At 39.2% G+C, this 20,831-nt stretch overlaps 1 protein-coding gene across 1 annotated transcript in view; it reads right to left on the bottom strand.

The window, feature by feature from the left end:
- LOC129781701 (uncharacterized) overlaps positions 1 to 20,831 on the bottom strand; it is a gene marked incomplete at its 3' end in the record, with an annotated part of 132,174 nt that overhangs the window by 77,573 nt on the left and 33,770 nt on the right. Inside the window, exon 4 of the mRNA XM_055789272.1 lies at positions 14,208 to 14,363. Within this exon, the coding sequence (XP_055645247.1) occupies positions 14,208 to 14,363 (156 nt within the window). The remainder of the gene's footprint in view (positions 1 to 14,207; positions 14,364 to 20,831) is intronic.

The raw sequence follows: 20,831 nt of genomic DNA, 5'->3' as shown, positions 1-20,831 counted from the left end.
CAGGTAGAATGAACACTCTTCAAATAGAAATTATGAATGAAAATTAACTTCTCCGTATCATATTAGTGTTGATTGTGAATGGAAAACTTTGCTTTCTTCATTTGGTAAAATAATCTCGTACAAAAATTGTATCTGAAGATAATTTTATATTATAATGAGTAGTTTTAGTGAGAATATCGCAAAGTGTATAGAAAACAGGTCAAGTTAGGGTAAGAAAGACGTTCTTCAAGTAAATAAATAACGCCAAGTAAAAATTTTCATTCAGGTTTTAACAATTTAAAAGTGCCTTCGGGCCGAGTAGTAAGACTTGTTAAAAGCTTATTTCGTTTCCAGATATCGATACCGTATCTCTGTCATCGCGGATAAACTTCAATTCGTTTTTACCGTGGAGTGTATACGGAAATAAGGCCTTATAATTTAACTTTGATATCGTTCAAATACTAACAGTACTGAAATATTGATAAAATCATACATTCCCAAATAATAACATAGCGTTTATTCAGGTTTTTTTTCTGTAGGTATGTATGGTTTATTCAAGTTCCAATATGATTTTAAATACTTTTCTGCTGCGTTGGTTGTTATTTGTTATTAGATTATAATTATATTGCTAACTGCTTTACGGTTGGAAAATAATTGAATGCTCTTCTCTGTTAGGTCGCTGCTATTATGCTATGCTAGATGGCAAAATAATCCCGAAAAGATGTAGGGTGGAAATTCCGATGCAATGTTTCCTTCTCTTCGGGAACACCGGACGTAATAGAAACGAAAATATACAAAAAAAATCCATTATAGAAATTATCGCTAAATTGAAATGTGAATGCAACAATTATTAAATTTTGAATATATTTGGCAACATATTTATCTTTGTTAATTATTTTACTCATTAGCCAATCAGAAGGCGAGTTGCAAGTGGTCCGAGTTTGACAGAAGTGGTGGTCCGGAATCGGCCCCCTATTGTCATGTCTCGTCTCAGGCTTCGTTTATTGCGATAGTTGCACCGTATTCGTTCGATTAATAATTGATTTCTGTATCGGGGATCACTAGTCACCAATATCTACACAGTAGAATATAAATTGAAGCATTGTTTGTTTACAATGACATAAAGCTGCAAGGTCATCACCTGGTCTTATAGAAGGAGGAAGGAGAATAGAAGGAGTTACAGAGTATTGCTGTACGAATTTTCAAACGCGTTTTTCTCAAAACCATGTTTTTCAATTGGTGGTATCAATATATCAGGATCTACTCGACCGATTTGGCTGATATTTTTTATCAGCATTTAAAAATTAATTATCTAAAGCGTTACATGCCGTTTTGACGTAGAGCTACGTCTTTCATTAAGGGTGCCAAATCAGAAAACAGGTCACGTTTTTATGAAATAAAGTTAATGTTAATAACTATTTTTGCCGCGAACAGATTTTGGCGATTTACATACTAAACGAATCGGAAATTCCCTAAGATTTGTTTAATATGCTATACATTGGAATCTCCTGGTTTGTAAATGGTTAAAATTCATGAAAACTTTAAGCGTTTTCATTTTTCCTTACATTTGTTCTGTCCATTTGCGTGCTTTCCAGAACAGAGCTGTCAATAACGAGCATTGAAGGGGAAATCGTAGGATTTGAAGTCTCCGCGAACAGAGGAAAAGAAGAAGATTGAAGGGGAACACTTGCCTAGCGTATAAACAGTGGATCTCGCTGAGGCAAACTTTTATCATTCCACTCCGACCGTCGACAGAGACGGACGTGTTTGGAGCTCCATTCATTACCTGATTTTTAAAAAGCTATTTATTTCTCTTTTCAGATTGTCTACCTGCGATTCATCAACTACCTGTCTGCCCTTGAGGACTACAACAATGGGGAAAACCCGGTCAACCGACCCAGGCATACCACATGGCACCAACAAACGACATCGATCGGACACCGGCAAGGAGCCAATATTAGAAAGAAACCGCTATGCTTTATTGGATGGCCATACCGAGGAGGAACCAACTACCGAGAAAGTAAATGTAGAGAAAAAGATGAAAGTACCACCTTATTTTACAACATCGAGAGATATAGGAACTTTGAGGTCTGAACTGCTGGCGCTGAAATTGCAGCCAGTTTTTAAAATATGCAGCATCGGTATTAAAATCACTTGTCCCAACCTGGAGCAATATAAAATAATTGGATCATACCTGAAATCAAAAAATCATGAGTTTTACACTCACGATACGCCGTCTGAAAAACCATTTAAGGTAGTGTTGCGAGGTCTTCCTGCTATTGAGTTGGAGGATATTAAAAAAGATCTGGAACAATCATACAATATTCAGCCGTTAGCTGTATATCGGATGACTAGGCATAAAACGCCAGACAATGGGTATTCCAATGTTTTGTACCTGATCCACTTCAAGAAAGGATCAACCAACATAACTCGCATAAGAGAAATCAGTGAGATCTTCAACATCTCGGTACAATGGGACCGATACAAACCTCAACATCGGGATGTAACGCAATGTTCAAATTGCCTTGGTTTCGGACACGGAACAAGAAACTGTCACATGAAAACTCGTTGTGGCAAGTGTGCTGCTGACCACCTAACAAGCACTTGCAGCCTTCCAGAAAAAGAACCTCGCAAATGCGTTAACTGTGGCGAAAGTCACCAAGCCACCAGCCGTAGCTGCACAAAACGTGCGGATTTTAAACGTATCTGGAAGCAAGCTACTGATAAAACACAGAATAGGAAGAAGGTTCCAGAATTTACTGACAAAGAGTTCCCTCCAATGGTTTCTCGCACGATTCCTGTTCTTCCTCCTCTTCCACTTCCTACAGGTCGCCCCCAAACGGCCTCTTCTAGCGAAAAGCCAAAAAAGGAGCAACCGAGCTATAGTAAGGTTGCAGCTATTGGTTTATCACCTACACCAAAACCTTCACCTCATTCCTCTTCTACTGAGGAGCTTTATAGCATGCAAGAACTTGCAACCCTGTTCTTGAGCTAGATCGACAGACTAGAAGTTGTCGCAACCAACAGGAACAAGTACAAGTTATGCTACATTTTTATTATAACCATGGATCGGTCATCTCTAAGGCTAATTAATTGGAATGCCTGCTCTCTTAAGAGTAAGCTTATCGAGTTCACTGACTTCCTGGTGACAAACAGCATCGACGTAGCTATCGTTACTGAGACGCATCTTAAACCGAATATTAATATTCGAGTCCCGAATTATCGTCTATTGAGAATGGATCGTGCTGGTTCTGGTGGAGGAGGTGTTGCCTTAGCCATCAGAAATAACATCAGATATCGACTTTTGCCGTGTCTGAAACTCAACATCATCGAAGCTATTGGGGCGGAAATCACAACATCGATTGGGTCTATTATCGTGATTGCGGTCTACTATCCCAAACAGACGTCAATCAGAGATGGCTCAGCGTTGCTTCTTAAAAACGATATCATCAAGCTAACACGAAGGCAGTCGAAATACGTCATCGGCGGGGACATTAATGCTCGACATCAGTCCTGGGGAAACCAAAGGAGGAATCAAAATGGAGTGACTCTAAATGATGATCTACAGTGTGGGCGCTACAGGATTCTTAGTCCAGCGACCCCCACTCGCATTTCTCGTTCTGGAGTACATTCCATAATTGATTTCTTCATTACCAACATGGATCGCCACATCGGTGATCCTATTGCCCTTAACGAGTTGAGTCCGGATCACTTCCCAGTGATGGTTGAATTGGGAGTGAATGTCGTAGTCAGGAGGCCACAATGTAGACGGGACCATCATCGTGCGAATTGGGTGGAATTCCAGCAGCTTATTGACAACAACATTGATCTCAATCAGCCTCTTGAATCTCCCGAAGATATCGAAGCAACAGTCAGCTCTATTCAAACTGCAGTTATTCAGGCTCGCCAAAACCACATCCCAGAAACGATTCAGGTGAGTGACTCTGTTCAAATTGATTCCATTACTAAACATTTGATTAGGCTTCGGAACCTCTATCGAAGGCAGTACCAACGTACTGGTATTCGAGAGAGGAAACGACAGTATAATCAGTTAACCAAGGTTATCCAGGCCAGAATGATTGATCTCCGTAACAAAAAATTCGCAAAAGATATTAGTAAACTTCCGAATAACTCCAAGCCTTTTTGGAGGCTCGCTAAAATTCTCAAGACCAAGTCTAATCCTATTCCTCCTCTTCTTCAACCTGACAATTCAGAACGATTGATAACACCTGCCGAAAAGGCTAATGCAATTGGCAACCATTTCGCTAGTTCACACAATCTTGGCCAGAACATTACAAGTCCATTTGAAGCTTCGGCGAATGATACTGTAAGGGCTATTGACAATATCCATTCTGTACCTCAAGAGAGTGAAATCATCTCGACTGCAGAGGTTATCTCGGTTATACGCTCGTTGAAGAATATGAAGGCCCCCGGCTTCGACAGTATATTTAACATTGAGTTGAAACATCTTAGTAACAACTTATATGAAATTATGACTTCTGTCTTCAACAGATGTCTATCACTTGGCTACTTCCCCTCGAGTTGGAAGTTGGCAAAAGTGATCCCGATACTAAAACCCGGAAAAGATCCTTCTTCTTCAAAGAGCTATCGACCAATTAGCCTTCTCCCAGCATTTTCGAAAGTATTCGAAAAAATTATATTAACGCGCATTCTTGCTTTTGCAGATGAGCACAATATATTTTTGGATGAGCAGTTTGGATTCCGAAAAGGTCACTCTACAATTCACCAGCTTCGTAGAGTATACAATATAATCAGACGAAACAAGTCAGTTTCAAAATCATCTGCCATGGCACTTCTTGATGTTGAAAAAGCATTTGATAATGTTTGGCATAATGGTCTCATTTACAAGCTTCAGAACTTTGGTTTTCCTACATACTTGATAAAAATTATAAAAAATTATCTTTCTGATAGAGCGTTCAATGTTTCTATAAACAATATTTCATCAGAGAAATTCATTGTGAATGCAGGTGTTCCTCAAGGATCCATCTTGGGACCAATTCATTTCAATATCTACACTTCATGCTTGGTTTTAAAGTCTGTGTTAGGGAACATTTTTCGATGAGAACAAAAGTCCCCCTACTTTCATGTATTTGCAATGCCGATTTCCCCAAGGCTGCTTGGTTTTGATGGCTGTGTTAGGGAAACCGTAAATCGGGCCAATCAGAACGATGCAGTTAGGGCGTTTAGATAACGCCTAATATTTTACAGTTATTCAATTGTTTATCTAATGAAAAACAACATTTTGTTAGTTGCGATAGATGCGTAGAAATATTCCCTATCAAGTGATGCAAACATCTCTCCTATCCAGTAAGAAATGTTCGAGCTATAAGCATTCGAAATCTTTCATTTTTCCTGCATGTTCTGTGTTTAGGTTTTCATTTTACCCTCCATATATTCCGGTTATACGTAGTCCCATGTCAAAACGGCAAATGGTTTTAAAAGTTATAGTTTCTGCAGCAAATTATTTATTGTGCATTCGTCTACATTCGAATTAAAGGTAAAACCTTGTAAAATTATATAGATTTCAATTTATAATTTTTCTCATTGATTTTTAAAGAGGTAAGCGGCCACAGGAGGTTACTCAGCTGGAGGTGCTGGAACCGGGTTTTGTGCCGCTTAAAGATAATTAACTGCCACATCCGCAGCAACCGGCCTGGGAGGAACCATTCGTGCCCGAGGAATGATATTTGGTCTCACTCCGTAAGCATTGTTGATCTGCTGAACGACAATTCTGCGAGCTTTTTCCAACCGATCGGTGTTATTGTTGCGGAAACAGCCGAGTTGATATAGATAGAGCAACACTCCTACGAAAACTACCGTTAAGCATCTTGCCGGAGACGAGTATAGATATACAGGTCGGACTCGATTATATGTGATTCGATTATATACAATTTTGGACTCGATTATATACAGCTTGGAAAAACAAAAATTTTCTAGCTTATTTCAAGAAGGAAAGGAGAGCCTTTCAGCGTTAAGGTGAAGTTTAAGTGGCTATTACATGTGCAGTGGGGTAAAAATCGGGATTTTTTAAGATATTGCTTGAATTTTCACCAGGAATTGTTTAGATCGATATTGCAGCCAAATAATGAAAGATAGAAGTTGGGCGTCAAAGAACGAATTGTAGAGCGGTTAAAGAACTTCAATTTAATTGTTGCAAAACAATGTAGTTCAATTTAAAATTTTAGGATAAAATTAATAATAACACATTAAAAATTATTAACTTTGAATTTTTCACTTCCAAAATGTTATTAACATCCACTAATTGAGTAATCCTGTACTAATTTTTCTCATCTTGCAAATGAAATCATCAAAATTGTCTTCCTTAGCGTACTTTTTAATGTAGAGCCAGTTTGAAGCAACAGAGTCCGAAACAAAAAAAAAACTATCTCTTCTCTGTTCTATAACTCTGTCATTGTTGAAATTCGAAAATATGCGTAGGAGTATTTTTTTCATCAAATATAATCGTCTATCACCTCCTAAGACAATCTGGAAAAATTATTTTTTTTCGTGTGAGAAAGGTGTTTTCTGACTTAAAGGGGATGAATCAAAAATCAAATTCCTCTTTTATTTTCAAAAATCGAAAAATACATGTAAAAAAAACAAATAAAAAAAAAATTTGACTCGATTATATACAGTGAACAGAAATCAAAAACTGTATATAATCGAGTCCGCGCTGTACCACGGTCATCAGGATTCACACCCGACACAAGGTAAAGAAAATGTCCAACCAGTCACGGTTTTCTTGCTCCTCGACCACAATATTAGGAAACCTTCTAGCCGGGCAGCGCCCGCCTCCGCAACTGTCGCAGGTTGTGCTTTAAGTGTTCCAACAGCGGTAATGGCAGTGGCAGTGCCCGAGGGTACATTTGATGAAGCAGCTGCTGATGGTGAAGTTTCCGCGCCCACTCCAATCGCAGGTGATGATGGCATTGGAGAGCTTGCACTGTTTGGTATCGTGGATTGACTAGATGATCCTTGATTGACAGGTGTTGGCGCTGGTCCGGGATCGCCCCATTCGAAGTTATCGAAGCTGGAGTGCTACCGGCTGATGGCATTGGCGAGAGGTATGGGTAGTATGCTAGGTTCGACAAAGTATGTGCGAATATTGGATTTGGAGGGATGTTAGCTGCTGATAGATTTGGCGGAGGGCTCTACATTGGTGAAGCTGTCATTGCAAGTTTGCTGGGGCACTTGGAATCAATGTTGGTGGATTGGTCTGTCCATTAGATATCACATTGATTTGAGTTTGCTGACCTTCATAATGGCGGATCTAATATAATGCTATCTTTTCTTCCCGATGTGCGGAAATGCGAATAGTGCTGTTACATTTAAGAAAGAAACAAATGACAATCTTACATTTTTTTTTAGAATATCCTCCTCAGATGGACTCTCATTTGCAAATTTTGTTTTTGAATTGATCTTTTTGTACACAAATGCGATAGAGCGCACCAAATCTAAACAGTGCCCTTTAGGAATTTAGTAAATATCATTACCTCCAGAGATGCCAGCAGAAGGTCTTCGTCGAAAATATGAAATGTTGATGTGTATAAATACCTGCCAGCTACCTTTGTAATCGTGAGAATAGTAAAGTGATGTTTGAAAAACTGCAGGGAATTGAGTCAAGACATATAGAAAAGAAATACGATGCAACAGAATAGAGTCTCCGATAAAAATTTAATATCAGTAAAATTGCGAACTTGTCTGCAAATTTGGTATCCTTGCAATGATGATAAACAAATTTCGAAATAATTCGAAGACGAACGGATTGATAAATGTGCTTAATCGAAGTCGAACGGGTTACAAAATGCATTATTTTGCCAATTTCAACCCGTTCGGGATCCGGAATAGAGGTGAATTCCTTAATATTTTCCTTCGTTGATCGTATTGTTGTGAACCTATTCACGTTGGAGAGCATATTCGAACATATTCGTTGGCCGAGGCATTTTGATGTAATGTAATACTTTACTATTTTTGAAAGCATAGGCAGCCGTGGCAGTGTTCCGAGCTCTGCAATACAATTTTCTTACCCAATGTTAAAGTTGCTTAAACTTACATTATACACCCATTAAACGTAAAAATAATAATTGTATTGATATCAATAAAATTTTATTCTATTGATTTTCATGACATGAAACGCTATGACTAAGGAATAACATTTTATTGAGTAAAAAATAACGAATTTCACCAAACAAACAAAACCATGGTCGAAGATTGGAAAATGAAAATTTAACTTTCAGAGCACTTGCTCGAGTTTTGATGGGAAGTGTGCGAAAACGATCATTTTCTTCACACTGTTTCGCAAAATTATAGATTTTCGGGCGAGTGATGAGGGAGGGACATGAAAGAAATGAGCGCCATTGTGGCTAGCTTCCACTTTAACCTTAATATAGAGAAAACATATTGGAAACGGAAAAAGTAATTTTCTTTTATAATTTTTAGTTTGTGTTTAATTCAACCCAATGCGAATTTTAATTGGACTAACAACACCTACACTATACTATATGTAGAGCATATGGGAAATCACTTTTTCTAATATTTCTTCACTTCTACAATTTTTCTCGCCGCTTAACCAAACGACCCGTTCTCGAGCGGAAAAACAGCTTGATTTTTTATTTATGAAAATTGAAATAAATCGTTTCACATATCAAGTAATTTTCACCACAAAACAAAATTTACACTTACACTTGTGATCATTTTTTCACAATACACGATCGGCCATTGATATGAAATTACACGAAGCAACATTTCGGTGGGAGCAAAAGCGCCCCCTATGTATTTGCAATGTTTCTTCTTATTTTCCTTTGTTTACGGAGACTTTAAATCTAACGATTCAATCGTCTCCGATTTTCTTTTCTACTATTTTTATTATTCTAGTTTCAAATGTTCTATATTTTCCTGTAAAGTCCTGTTTCTTTCAAAAATTAAATTAAGTTATTCTCCTGAATGTCATCATTACTCAATATGTCCCTTAGGTTTTTTCCAATATTAATCCTAATTCTAGCATCCTTCGTATGTTGACAATCCAGTAGTAAGTGACTTACAGAGATGGGAGCCTCGTTGCAAGAGCATTGAGGTTTTTCTTTATTTCTTTGAAAAAGATATGTATGAGTGACCTTTGTATGGCCGATTCGAAGACGGGTGAGAAGCCGTCTTTCCTTACTGTTGTTTCTGTCATGCCATGGAAGAGTGGTATTTTTAATTTTTTGAAGAAAAGTTGGTCTGTTGTTTCTCCAGGCTATGTTCCAACTTTGGTGGATCTGCTGTTTTACCCAAAGTTTCGCATCGGAGCGAGGAATGGGTACATTAGGGGGTTCTTGAATTCTGCCCCTACCGGCTAATTTGTCGGCGACAATATTTCCAGGAATTCCGGTATCACCGGGAATCCAACAGAAGGTAATATTTTTATCTGAGGCAGCTTCTTCTATTGCAATGATCCATGGGTGAAGGTTTTTACCTTTTCGAAGAGCCCGGAGACAGCTCGCGGGATCATAAAACAGAACAATAGGAAGAGAATCATGTGTGCACTCTTGGGTAGCGATTAGAAGCGAAAATGCTTCTGCGCTAAAAATAGTGCATTGTGGAGGAAGCGAGAAACTACCAGTATATCGGTTTTCAAAAATACCGCAACCGACACCATCAGTGCTTAGTGTACTTGATGTTCAAACTGGAATTTTGTTACTACGAGGTGATTGAAACAGGCCTTCACTTTTGATGGGAGATCTTCTGCACGAACTTCCTTGAGTAAATCAAGGTTAACATTCGGCGGTTTTACATTCCAATTCCTTTCCATGACCGTCAAATGTACACATATATCGGGAAGATTCTAATTCGTGTGTTCTTTGAATTGGTCCTTTGCCCGAGATATTAATGTAACATCATGGTCACGGTCAGGAATTGAAAGGTAACGAATAGCTCTATTTGTTACAATCTTCGTAACGAGTCGATCAAATGGTAGTTGCCCACTCTCTGCCATAACAGCGAGGGTAGGACTTGTAACGAAGGCACCAATGGCTATCTTTATTGCCTTGTTATATACCGGTTCGATCGTTTTTAGTGGTTTTTCACCACCTCGGCTGAAGATGCTTACTCCATAGAGAATTTTTGGTATTAACCAAGCATTTATTATCCGTAAAAGAGATTTCCTATGTCCCAAAGCTAGATTGCCAGAAATCGCCTTCAATAGATTCAATCTATTGCGGGCATCTTTTTTGACCATCTGAGCATGTGGTTTAAAAATCAGTCTCTTATCAAAAGTTACTCCAAGTATTTTGAGAGTTTTGACTGAGGGAATTTGGGTTTCGAAAATTTTAGGGTTGGAAACTTTGAAGTGAGCTTTGGGATTACATATATGCAGAAGTTTTGATTTTTCGGGGATATATCGAAACCAGCCCCGTTTTGAACAGAATCAATCGCTTTCTGAAGTCTTTTGACGTAGGACTACGTCTTACATTTCTATACCGGGGTGTAAAATCAAAGTTTCGAAAACGAAAGCGTTACGCCGGAGACCGAGATTTTGAGCGTTAATAGCTCCTAAACAACTGAACGAAATGGTATGATAAACACTTCATTCGATAGATAAAATGTCTACGCGTTCTATACTTGTTACTTTCTGATCCAAAAACTTGTTTCAATAGTCTTAAAATTGCTTTCAAAACAGGCTATTGAAATCACCAATCGGTATATAAGCGAGCGCCGCTCGGAAATCCACTTAGTTCTAATTGAACAGCGATTGGAGCATGTTGTCGCTGTTGTGGTGAAGCTCTTCGTTTATCATGAAAGCGCGAATGAACGGTGTCTCTAAGAGCCTGTTTGTGCACCTTAGGCCAGAAGGGAATCCATCAGGAGGAGAGTGATGCCACAAACTGTTCCCTGGGAAGATCTCGAAGCAGCCGCTACAAACACACACACATACACGCACGGAATTCTTTCCGTTTGGATGCCATTCAGCATCGAGAAAGATCCGGAAAATAATCTGCCAGTTCCTCTGGGAATTTAAAAATACATTCATGTGAAAGAGTTTATTTGAATGTTTTCTATCCATGTAACACTGTGACCAAATATGTTTCAATCAAGTGCTATTAACAGATGGTTATCGAGTTAGCATTAACCACTGGTGGGCTTCCAGTATCGAGGAAAATGTGGAAATATCTAATCGTTACTGAAAATAATCTGCCAATTCCTCTGGGAATTTAAAAATACATTCATGTGAAAGAGTTTATTTGAATGTTTTCTATCCATGTAACACTGTGACCAAATACATTTGGTTTTGTGATTTTTCAATCAATCGCAATTAACAGAATAGCTTCTGAAGATTATTCTTCCCCATCAGTAGAATATTTCCGTATCCAATATTGTATGCGCCCGCAATCGATTATTGCTCAGTCGCCGAAAGTTCCGAGCTCAGAGAGTTCATTCCCCTCTAGTTTGCCTTCCAAATTGCCATCGTAAACCATGCCTTCTCTCGATTCAATCACGCACAAAAAGCATACTTAAGCGATATTCTGGTGGTGAGACGCATTCATTTTTCGTGAGGACATCGACAAGACAACATCGTTGCTGAGGGTGCTGGACGGCGAAGGATCGAGATCTGCCCTGAAACGCAGGCAGTTTGTTTGAACCTGTGAGGGAGCACAGAGAAGCCGATCCTTCAGGAGAAGAGAAGGTGACCATCGAAGCAGCCGCTACACACACATATACACGCACGGAATTCTTACCGTTTGGATGCCATTCAGCATCGAGAAAGATCCGGAAAATAATCTGCCAGTTCCTCTGGGAATTTAAAAATACATTCATGTGAAAGAATTTATTTGAATGTTTTCTATCTATGTAACACTGTGACCAAATATGTTTCAATCAAGTGCTATTAACAGATGGTTATCGAGTTAGCATAAACCACTGGTGGGCTTCCAGTATCGAGGAAAATGTGGTAATATCTAATCGTTACTGAAAATAATCTGCCAGTTCCTCTGGGAATTTAAAATTACATTCAAGTGTTTTCTATCCATGTAACACTGTGACCAAATACATTTGGTTTTGTGATTTTTCAATCAATCGCAATTAACAGAATAGCTTCTGAAGATTATTCTTCCCTATCAGTAGAATATTTCCGTATCCAATATTGGATGCATAAAACCTTGTGCATCCAACGTAACACTCTCGTTTTCGAAGTCCCCCAAATATTCATTCATTCAGAATCAATTCAGATTCAAATTCAAACAAATGATCTCTAAATCAACGATAGTCCTACGTCACCCTTGCGGTTATACCATAGATATAACCCACTTCCTGTTTTTCTTGTTGCTGATGCAGTGACGCTAACTGAAACTAGCACAATGTCGCTAGTACTAGCACAATGTCGCATAGACAAGAATTTTTACATTTTCCGGATTTTTTGCAAAAAGGGACTGCATAATAATTATGAAGAGGGTTGGCGATACAACCGAGCCTTGGGGAATTCCCCTTTCTTGGATTTTCAATGAAGATTTTGTGTTGTTGACTATGGCTCTGAGTTCTATTTTCTAGGAAACTTTTCACATAGAAACCTAGTCTTCCACGGATCACCCAGTCGAAGAGACTCTTCAATACTGGATATCTCCATGCTGATCAAATGCTTTACTTAGATAAAGTGATGCCACATCTGCGTGGTGATCTTTCTCAATAACGTCATGTACAATAGCCTGTAGATCTTCGAGGTGATCTTCTGTGCATTTTCCCGCACGAAAAGCGAACTGTCTTGGATCGAGCAGCTTATTAGACTCTAAAAAGGTCTTTAGGCGTCGATTTACTATCCTTTCTAGAACTTTTCCAACACAACTCAAAAGAGTCGAAAATTGTATAGAAGATGTTGGTTTTGACTACGTCTTTCATTTCTGTACCGGGGTGTTAGTTCAAAGTTTCTAAAACGAGAGAGTGACGCTGGACTGCAAGGTTTTGAACGTTAATACCTCTTTACCGGCTGGATGGAGTGGTATAATAATCACTTCATCCAAGAGATAAAATGTCAACGAATTATATGATTGTCACTTATCGGTTCAAAAGCTTAAAAATTGCTTTGAAAGCAAGCTATTGAAATCATAACAATCTTGCTCATTGATGATGATTGGTGATCGCAATGTGTTCCCGAACACGGTCACAAAATATAGGCACATGAAGAAACCGTGATTTGTTTTGCTCGCTTGCATGAGTGTTTGGGCATTGAGCTTCGTATTACGGAATGGAGGAGTAGGCATGACAATATGGGGTTGCAGTAGAAATGAACACACTTTTAAAATCAAAATTATGAATGAGAATTAATTTTCCCAAACCAAATTAGTACTCTATGTAAATGAAAATCACTTTTGCTTGCAAGTAGTGAAAAAATATCATGCAAAAATTGTGTCTCTAGATAATTTTATATTATAATGTTATGTTCTGGTGAGAATATCTGAAAAATCTGAAAATCGTTTAAATTAGGGTCATAACGACGTACGTCTAATAGGTAAATAACACCAAGAAAAAAATTTCATACAAATTTTAGCAATTTAAAACTGCTTTAAGGGCGACTGATAGAGAATAGCTGGTCTCATACAAACTAATGTCGTATCCAGATGACACCATTCCACCGTCAACGCGAAAAGCAGACATACGCAAGGCGTGAGTACTTTCACTCGCATCGGTTTCTGTTCTGCTTTCGCATGGAACAGTCATGAAAAATTGTTTGCGTATGAATGCGTCCGAGCGAAGTAATATTCGCACCCATTTACGCATTCGGCTTGGTGTTCCCGTGATGTAATCCAATAGCATCAGTTTGGCTTGGTGTTCCCGTGATGTAATCCAATAGCATCAGTTTGGCTTGGTGTTCCCGTGATGTAATCCAATAGCATCAGTTTGGCTTGGTGTTCCCGTGATGTAATCCAAGAGCATTTGGATCCAAAAATGGTCCAGTCGGTAATTTTTCCGATCATAGAGAACAAACTCATTGCACCACTGATACGCTCAAAATATTTCAAAAATCCAAATATTTGTCGAGTTGTTATCCAATCAATTTTAGATCGGAACCAATGACGGAGAGGTCGAGAGAGAACGCGGTTTTGGTCATAGAATACGTCAACGGCGATCGCTTCATAAGTTTTCCAACCAGTGCTTTAAACAATCTTTGGTTTTTAAATTACAACATACGAATCAACAAATTAGAAGAATAAAAAAATTGATTGTTCTATTGTACATACCTTTCAATTCATCGACAACAGACATGCTTTCATTGCTAGACAACGTATTTCCAGTATCAGAATTCTTTTGTTTTGAGCCTGTTTGTTGTGAAGGAACGTCATTTCGAATCGCTGAATTTTGTGCGATATCGTCTAAAGATTTCTGGATGCAATCACCTGAAAATATACATGAGGGTAAAAAAGTATTTAATGAAAGTCATAGCCGGAAAATTACTTCATTTAATTAAAAAAAGTTAAGATAATTTAATCACAGTTGTTATCAATAACCTATTACAATGCAAATTGATTGGACAAAACACTTCAGTTTGTTTGTACTCATACATTTAGTTTACACACCGTCGGTTTCGTACAGAATCATACACGTTTTGTTTTACTTCTACAACTTTTTCGGACACGTTGCAGAGTTATGCTCACACAAACTGCGTCGTCAATCTAAGGACACACGGGAACTTCCGATCGGACACAATTTTTTCTTCACGCGAATTCTCGGGAAACAAAAACACACTTTTAGGTATAGTCTTTTTTCTCTACACAAGCCAAAGGATAACTTCAAAAACACACAGCCCTCGGTTGAGTGCAATTTACGGCTGGAATTTTGCAATCGGCTGACTGCACACAAAAATTTTGAAGGTAGCAACGGAAGCGGGATCGGTTGAGCCAACACGATGTAATCACCTAAGACAAGACGTGACAACTGGCTTCTTACTCTTCTTTCTGCATTTTCTTCGACCAAGTGCTAGATAACAGGGAAGCGAGATGTGAAGGTTGCCAAATGTTATAAAATTTCGGAAGATTATTTTCCCATGAAAAACATGTGTTCTTCGTATCATGTATTTTCTGAGTTGCATAATTTTTTTTGTATTAATCTTCCGACCGAATATCACATATTTTAAACAATAAGTATTTTCCTGTTATTTTGGTATCCAAAAAATAAAATGTGAAGAGATAAAGAAAACTAGAAAACGTAGATTTGATAGTAGGTGTATGATATGTTGACATATATGAATTAAATTCAAAGTTCATTTTATTTATCAAGAGATTACGGGCCTTACCGTTTACACTTCAAGATGAAAACGGAATGGACGACACGCCATGAAATTTCGTTTTACGAGTTAGAGAAAATGATGGGTTTTCAGGTAGAATGAACACTCTTCAAATAGAAATTATGAATGAAAATTAACTTCTCCGTATCATATTAGTGTTGATTGTGAATGGAAAACTTTGCTTTCTTCATTTGGTAAAATAATCTCGTACAAAAATTGTATCTGAAGATAATTTTATATTATAATGAGTAGTTTTAGTGAGAATATCGCAAAGTGTATAGAAAACAGGTCAAGTTAGGGTAAGAAAGACGTTCTTCAAGTAAATAAATAACGCCAAGTAAAAATTTTCATTCAGGTTTTAACAATTTAAAAGTGCCTTCGGGCCGAGTAGTAAGACTTGTTAAAAGCTTATTTCGTTTCCAGATATCGATACCGTATCTCTGTCATCGCGGATAAACTTCAATTCGTTTTTACCGTGGAGTGTATACGGAAATAAGGCCTTATAATTTAACTTTGATATCGTTCAAATACTAACAGTACTGAAATATTGATAAAATCATACATTCCCAAATAATAACATAGCGTTTATTCAGGTTTTTTGAATATATTTGGCAACATATTTATCTTTGTTAATTATTTTACTCATTAGCCAATCAGAAGGCGAGTTGCAAGTGGTCCGAGTTTGACAGAAGTGGTGGTCCGGAATCGGCCCCCTATTGTCATGTCTCGTCTCAGGCTTCGTTTATTGCGATAGTTGCACCGTATTCGTTCGATTAATAATTGATTTCTGTATCGGGGATCACTAGTCACCAATATCTACACAGTAGAATATAAATTGAAGCATTGTTTGTTTACAATGACATAAAGCTGCAAGGTCATCACCTGGTCTTATAGAAGGAGGAAGGAGAATAGAAGGAGTTACAGAGTATTGCTGTACGAATTTTCAAACGCGTTTTTCTCAAAACCATGTTTTTCAATTGGTGGTATCAATATATCAGGATCTACTCGACCGATTTGGCTGATATTTTTTATCAGCATTTAAAAATTAATTATCTAAAGCGTTACATGCCGTTTTGACGTAGAACTACGTCTTTCATTAAGGGTGCCAAATCAGAAAACAGGTCACGTTTTTATGAAATAAAGTTAATGTTAATAACTATTTTTGCCGCGAACAGATTTTGGCGATTTACATACTAAACGAATCGGAAATTCCCTAAGATTTGTTTAATATGCTATACATTGGAATCTCCTGGTTTGTAAATGGTTAAAATTCATGAAAACTTTAAGCGTTTTCATTTTTCCTTACATTTGTTCTGTCCATTTGCGTGCTTTCCAGAACAGAGCTGTCAATAACGAGCATTGAAGGGGAAATCGTAGGATTTAAAGTCTCCGCGAACAGAGGAAAAGAAGAAGATTGAAGGGGAACACTTGCCTAGAGTATAAACAGTGGATCTCGCTGAGGCAAACTTTTATCATTCCACTCCGACCGTCGACAGAGACGGACGTGTTTGGAGCTCCATTCATTACCTGATTTTTAAAAAGCTATTTATTTCTCTTTTCAGATTGTCTACCTGCGATTCATCAACTACCTGTCTGCCCTTGAGGACTACAACAATGGGGAAAACCCGGTCAACCGACCCAGGCATACCACATGGCACCAACAAACGACATCGATCGGACACCGGCAAGGAGCCAATATTAGAAAGAAACCGCTATGCTTTATTGGATGGCCATACCGAGGAGGAACCAACTACCGAGAAAGTAAATGTAGAGAAAAAGATGAAAGTACCACCTTATTTTACAACATCGAGAGATATAGGAACTTTGAGGTCTGAACTGCTGGCGCTGAAATTGCAGCCAGTTTTTAAAATATGCAGCATCGGTATTAAAATCACTTGTCCCAACCTGGAGCAATATAAAATAATTGGATCATACCTGAAATCAAAAAATCATGAGTTTTACACTCACGATACGCCGTCTGAAAAACCATTTAAGGTAGTGTTGCGAGGTCTTCCTGCTATTGAGTTGGAGGATATTAAAAAAGATCTGGAACAATCATACAATATTCAGCCGTTAGCTGTATATCGGATGACTAGGCATAAAACGCCAGACAATGGGTATTCCAATGTTTTGTACCTGATCCACTTCAAGAAAGGATCAACCAACATAACTCGCATAAGAGAAATCAGTGAGATCTTCAACATCTCGGTACAATGGGACCGATACAAACCTCAACATCGGGATGTAACGCAATGTTCAAATTGCCTTGGTTTCGGACACGGAACAAGAAACTGTCACATGAAAACTCGTTGTGGCAAGTGTGCTGCTGACCACCTAACAAGCACTTGCAGCCTTCCAGAAAAAGAACCTCGCAAATGCGTTAACTGTGGCGAAAGTCACCAAGCCACCAGCCGTAGCTGCACAAAACGTGCGGATTTTAAACGTATCTGGAAGCAAGCTACTGATAAAACACAGAATAGGAAGAAGGTTCCAGAATTTACTGACAAAGAGTTCCCTCCAATGGTTTCTCGCACGATTCCTGTTCTTCCTCCTCTTCCACTTCCTACAGGTCGCCCCCAAACGGCCTCTTCTAGCGAAAAGCCAAAAAAGGAGCAACCGAGCTATAGTAAGGTTGCAGCTATTGGTTTATCACCTACACCAAAACCTTCACCTCATTCCTCTTCTACTGAGGAGCTTTATAGCATGCAAGAACTTGCAACCCTGTTCTTGAGCTAGATCGACAGACTAGAAGTTGTCGCAACCAACAGGAACAAGTACAAGTTATGCTACATTTTTATTATAACCATGGATCGGTCATCTCTAAGGCTAATTAATTGGAATGCCTGCTCTCTTAAGAGTAAGCTTATCGAGTTCACTGACTTCCTGGTGACAAACAGCATCGACGTAGCTATCGTTACTGAGACGCATCTTAAACCGAATATTAATATTCGAGTCCCGAATTATCGTCTATTGAGAATGGATCGTGCTGGCTCTGGTGGAGGAGGTGTTGCCTTAGCCAACAGAAATAACATCAGATATCGACTTTTGCCGTGTCTGAAACTCAACATCATCGAAGCTATTGGGGCGGAAATCACAACATCGATTGGGTCTATTATCGTGATTGCGGTCTACTATCCCAAACAGACGTCAATCAGAGATGGCTCAGCGTTGCTTCTTAAAAACGATATCATCAAGCTAACACGAAGGCAGTCGAAATACGTCATCGGCGGGGACATTAATGCTCGACATCAGTCCTGGGGAAACCAAAGGAGGAATCAAAATGGAGTGACTCTAAATGATGATCTACAGTGTGGGCGCTACAGGATTCTTAGTCCAGCGACCCCCACTCGCATTTCTCGTTCTGGAGTACATTCCATAATTGATTTCTTCATTACCAACATGGATCGCCGCATCGGTGATCCTATTGCCCTTAACGAGTTGAGTTCGGATCACTTCCCAGTGATGGTTGAATTGGGAGTGAATGTCGTAGTCAGGAGGCCACAATGTAGACGGGACCATCATCGTGCGAATTGGGTGGAATTCCAGCAGCTTATTGACAACAACATTGATCTCAATCAGCCTCTTGAATCTCCCGAAGATATCGAAGCAACAGTCAGCTCTATTCAAACTGCAGTTATTCAGGCTCGCCAAAACCACATCCCAGAAACGATTCAGGTGAGTGACTCTGTTCAAATTGATTCCATTACTAAACATTTGATTAGGCTTCGGAACCTCTATCGAAGGCAGTACCAACGTACTGGTATTCGAGAGAGGAAACGACAGTATAATCAGTTAACCAAGGTTATCCAGGCCAGAATGATTGATCTCCGTAACAAAAAAATCGCAAAAGATATTAGTAAACTTCCGAATAACTCCAAGCCTTTTTGGAGGCTCGCTAAAATTCTCAAGACCAAGTCTAATCCTATTCCTCCTCTTCTTCAACCTGACAATTCAGAACGATTGATAACACCTGCCGAAAAGGCTAATGCAATTGGCAACCATTTCGCTAGTTCACACAATCTTGGCCAGAACATTACAAGTCCATTTGAAGCTTCGGCGAATGATACTGTAAGGGCTATTGACAATATCCATTCTGTACCTCAAGAGAGTGAAATCATCTCGACTGCAGAGGTTATCTCGGTTATACGCTCGTTGAAGAATATGAAGGCCCCCGGCTTCGACAGTATATTTAACATTGAGTTGAAACATCTTAGTAACAACTTATATGAACATTCTTCGCCGATTGCCCGAAGTAACCAGACGAAGGAAAGTCGCGTCCAAGTTCCGTTATCGGTTACCGCGTGATTGTTGTTTTTTTGCCGCTGAAGAGTTCATTTCACTATCTGGATAGTGAGTGAAGTGCCCTGCCTGCAAGTGGATAAAGGCTTTCATCCTCGGAAAGCCAAGCATTGGTTTTTGTTTTGTCGCTGCTTCGCCGACATTGGAGATTTCGCCGAGTCATCGTGCCAACAGTGACAGTGCGGGTAAGCTTTCACCGACGACTGTGTGTAGTGGTGTCGTAGGCACATTCCCACCACCAACGAGCTTTCAGCACGCTCCCGTTCATCTGCACTGGAGTGCGTTCATAGGTGAATAACATTAAATATACTGAGAGAAAATATTTAATAATTATAAGTTTTTTTTTTTTTTTTTTTGTTTTTGTGAATTATTTTATTGTGAAATATTGTTTAAAAAAATACTTAGAATATAAGTGAAAATTTAAAATGGCAGAGAGTGGGGGACCTTCGGATATGGAGGTCTCTGACTCTAGTTCCCTCCTAACGGATAAAAAAAAGTCACTCAAACGTGTTCCAAATACGGAAGATACTTCTTCTGGGGACGAGTCAGCTAACCCTACCAAGCCTCCCTCCAAAAAACTAGCAAATCTCCCATCTGCCCTTAACGATCCCACTCTACCTTCAACCTCGTCTTCTCCCTCTGTTCTTCCCGCTCCTTCTCAACCTTCGCCTTCCCACTCTCAATCCCCGTCCTCGCCTTCCCCCCCTGTTATTCCCACTCCCCGTGTAAAGGTCTATCCAGAAGATGCGCCCGGAACTGGTCCCTGGGTTGTTTTCTTCAGGCCTAAACCAAATGGAAAGGCGTTGAGAGTCATGCAGATCGCGAAAGATCTGGCAAGGTATACCTCCGTTTCGGAAATTTCGAAGGTTAGACCAAACAAATTGCGAGTTGTCGTGAATGATCGAAAAGACGCAAACAAGATTGTTGTCGATCAGCATTTTACAATTGAGTATCGGGTCTACATACCCTCTCACATAGTCGAAATTGAGGGTGTGATAACCGAAACGGGCTTGACGTGCGAATACATTACGAGTGAAGGTACCGGCCGTTTTAAAAAACTGCCCTCGACGACTGTTAAGATCTTGGGTTGCCGCCAGCTCGGAACAGTCTCCCATGAAGGAGAAGAAAAGAAATTTACGCCGTCCAACTCGTTTCGAGTCACCTTCGCTGGTTCAGCTCTCCCTGACTACGTGATGGTAGATAAATTGAGGTTAGCCGTGCGACTTTTTATTCCAAAGCCAATGACTTGTCTAAAGTGCAAGTCAGTTGGTCACACGGCTGC

The sequence above is a fragment of the Toxorhynchites rutilus genome, unplaced genomic scaffold (genome assembly GCF_029784135.1).
Source record: "Toxorhynchites rutilus septentrionalis strain SRP unplaced genomic scaffold, ASM2978413v1 HiC_scaffold_17, whole genome shotgun sequence".
In the NCBI taxonomy this organism is placed as follows: Eukaryota; Metazoa; Arthropoda; class Insecta; order Diptera; family Culicidae; genus Toxorhynchites; species Toxorhynchites rutilus.
The sequence above is the reverse complement of the archived record's forward strand: the minus strand, read 5'-3'. Positions and strand labels throughout refer to the sequence as shown.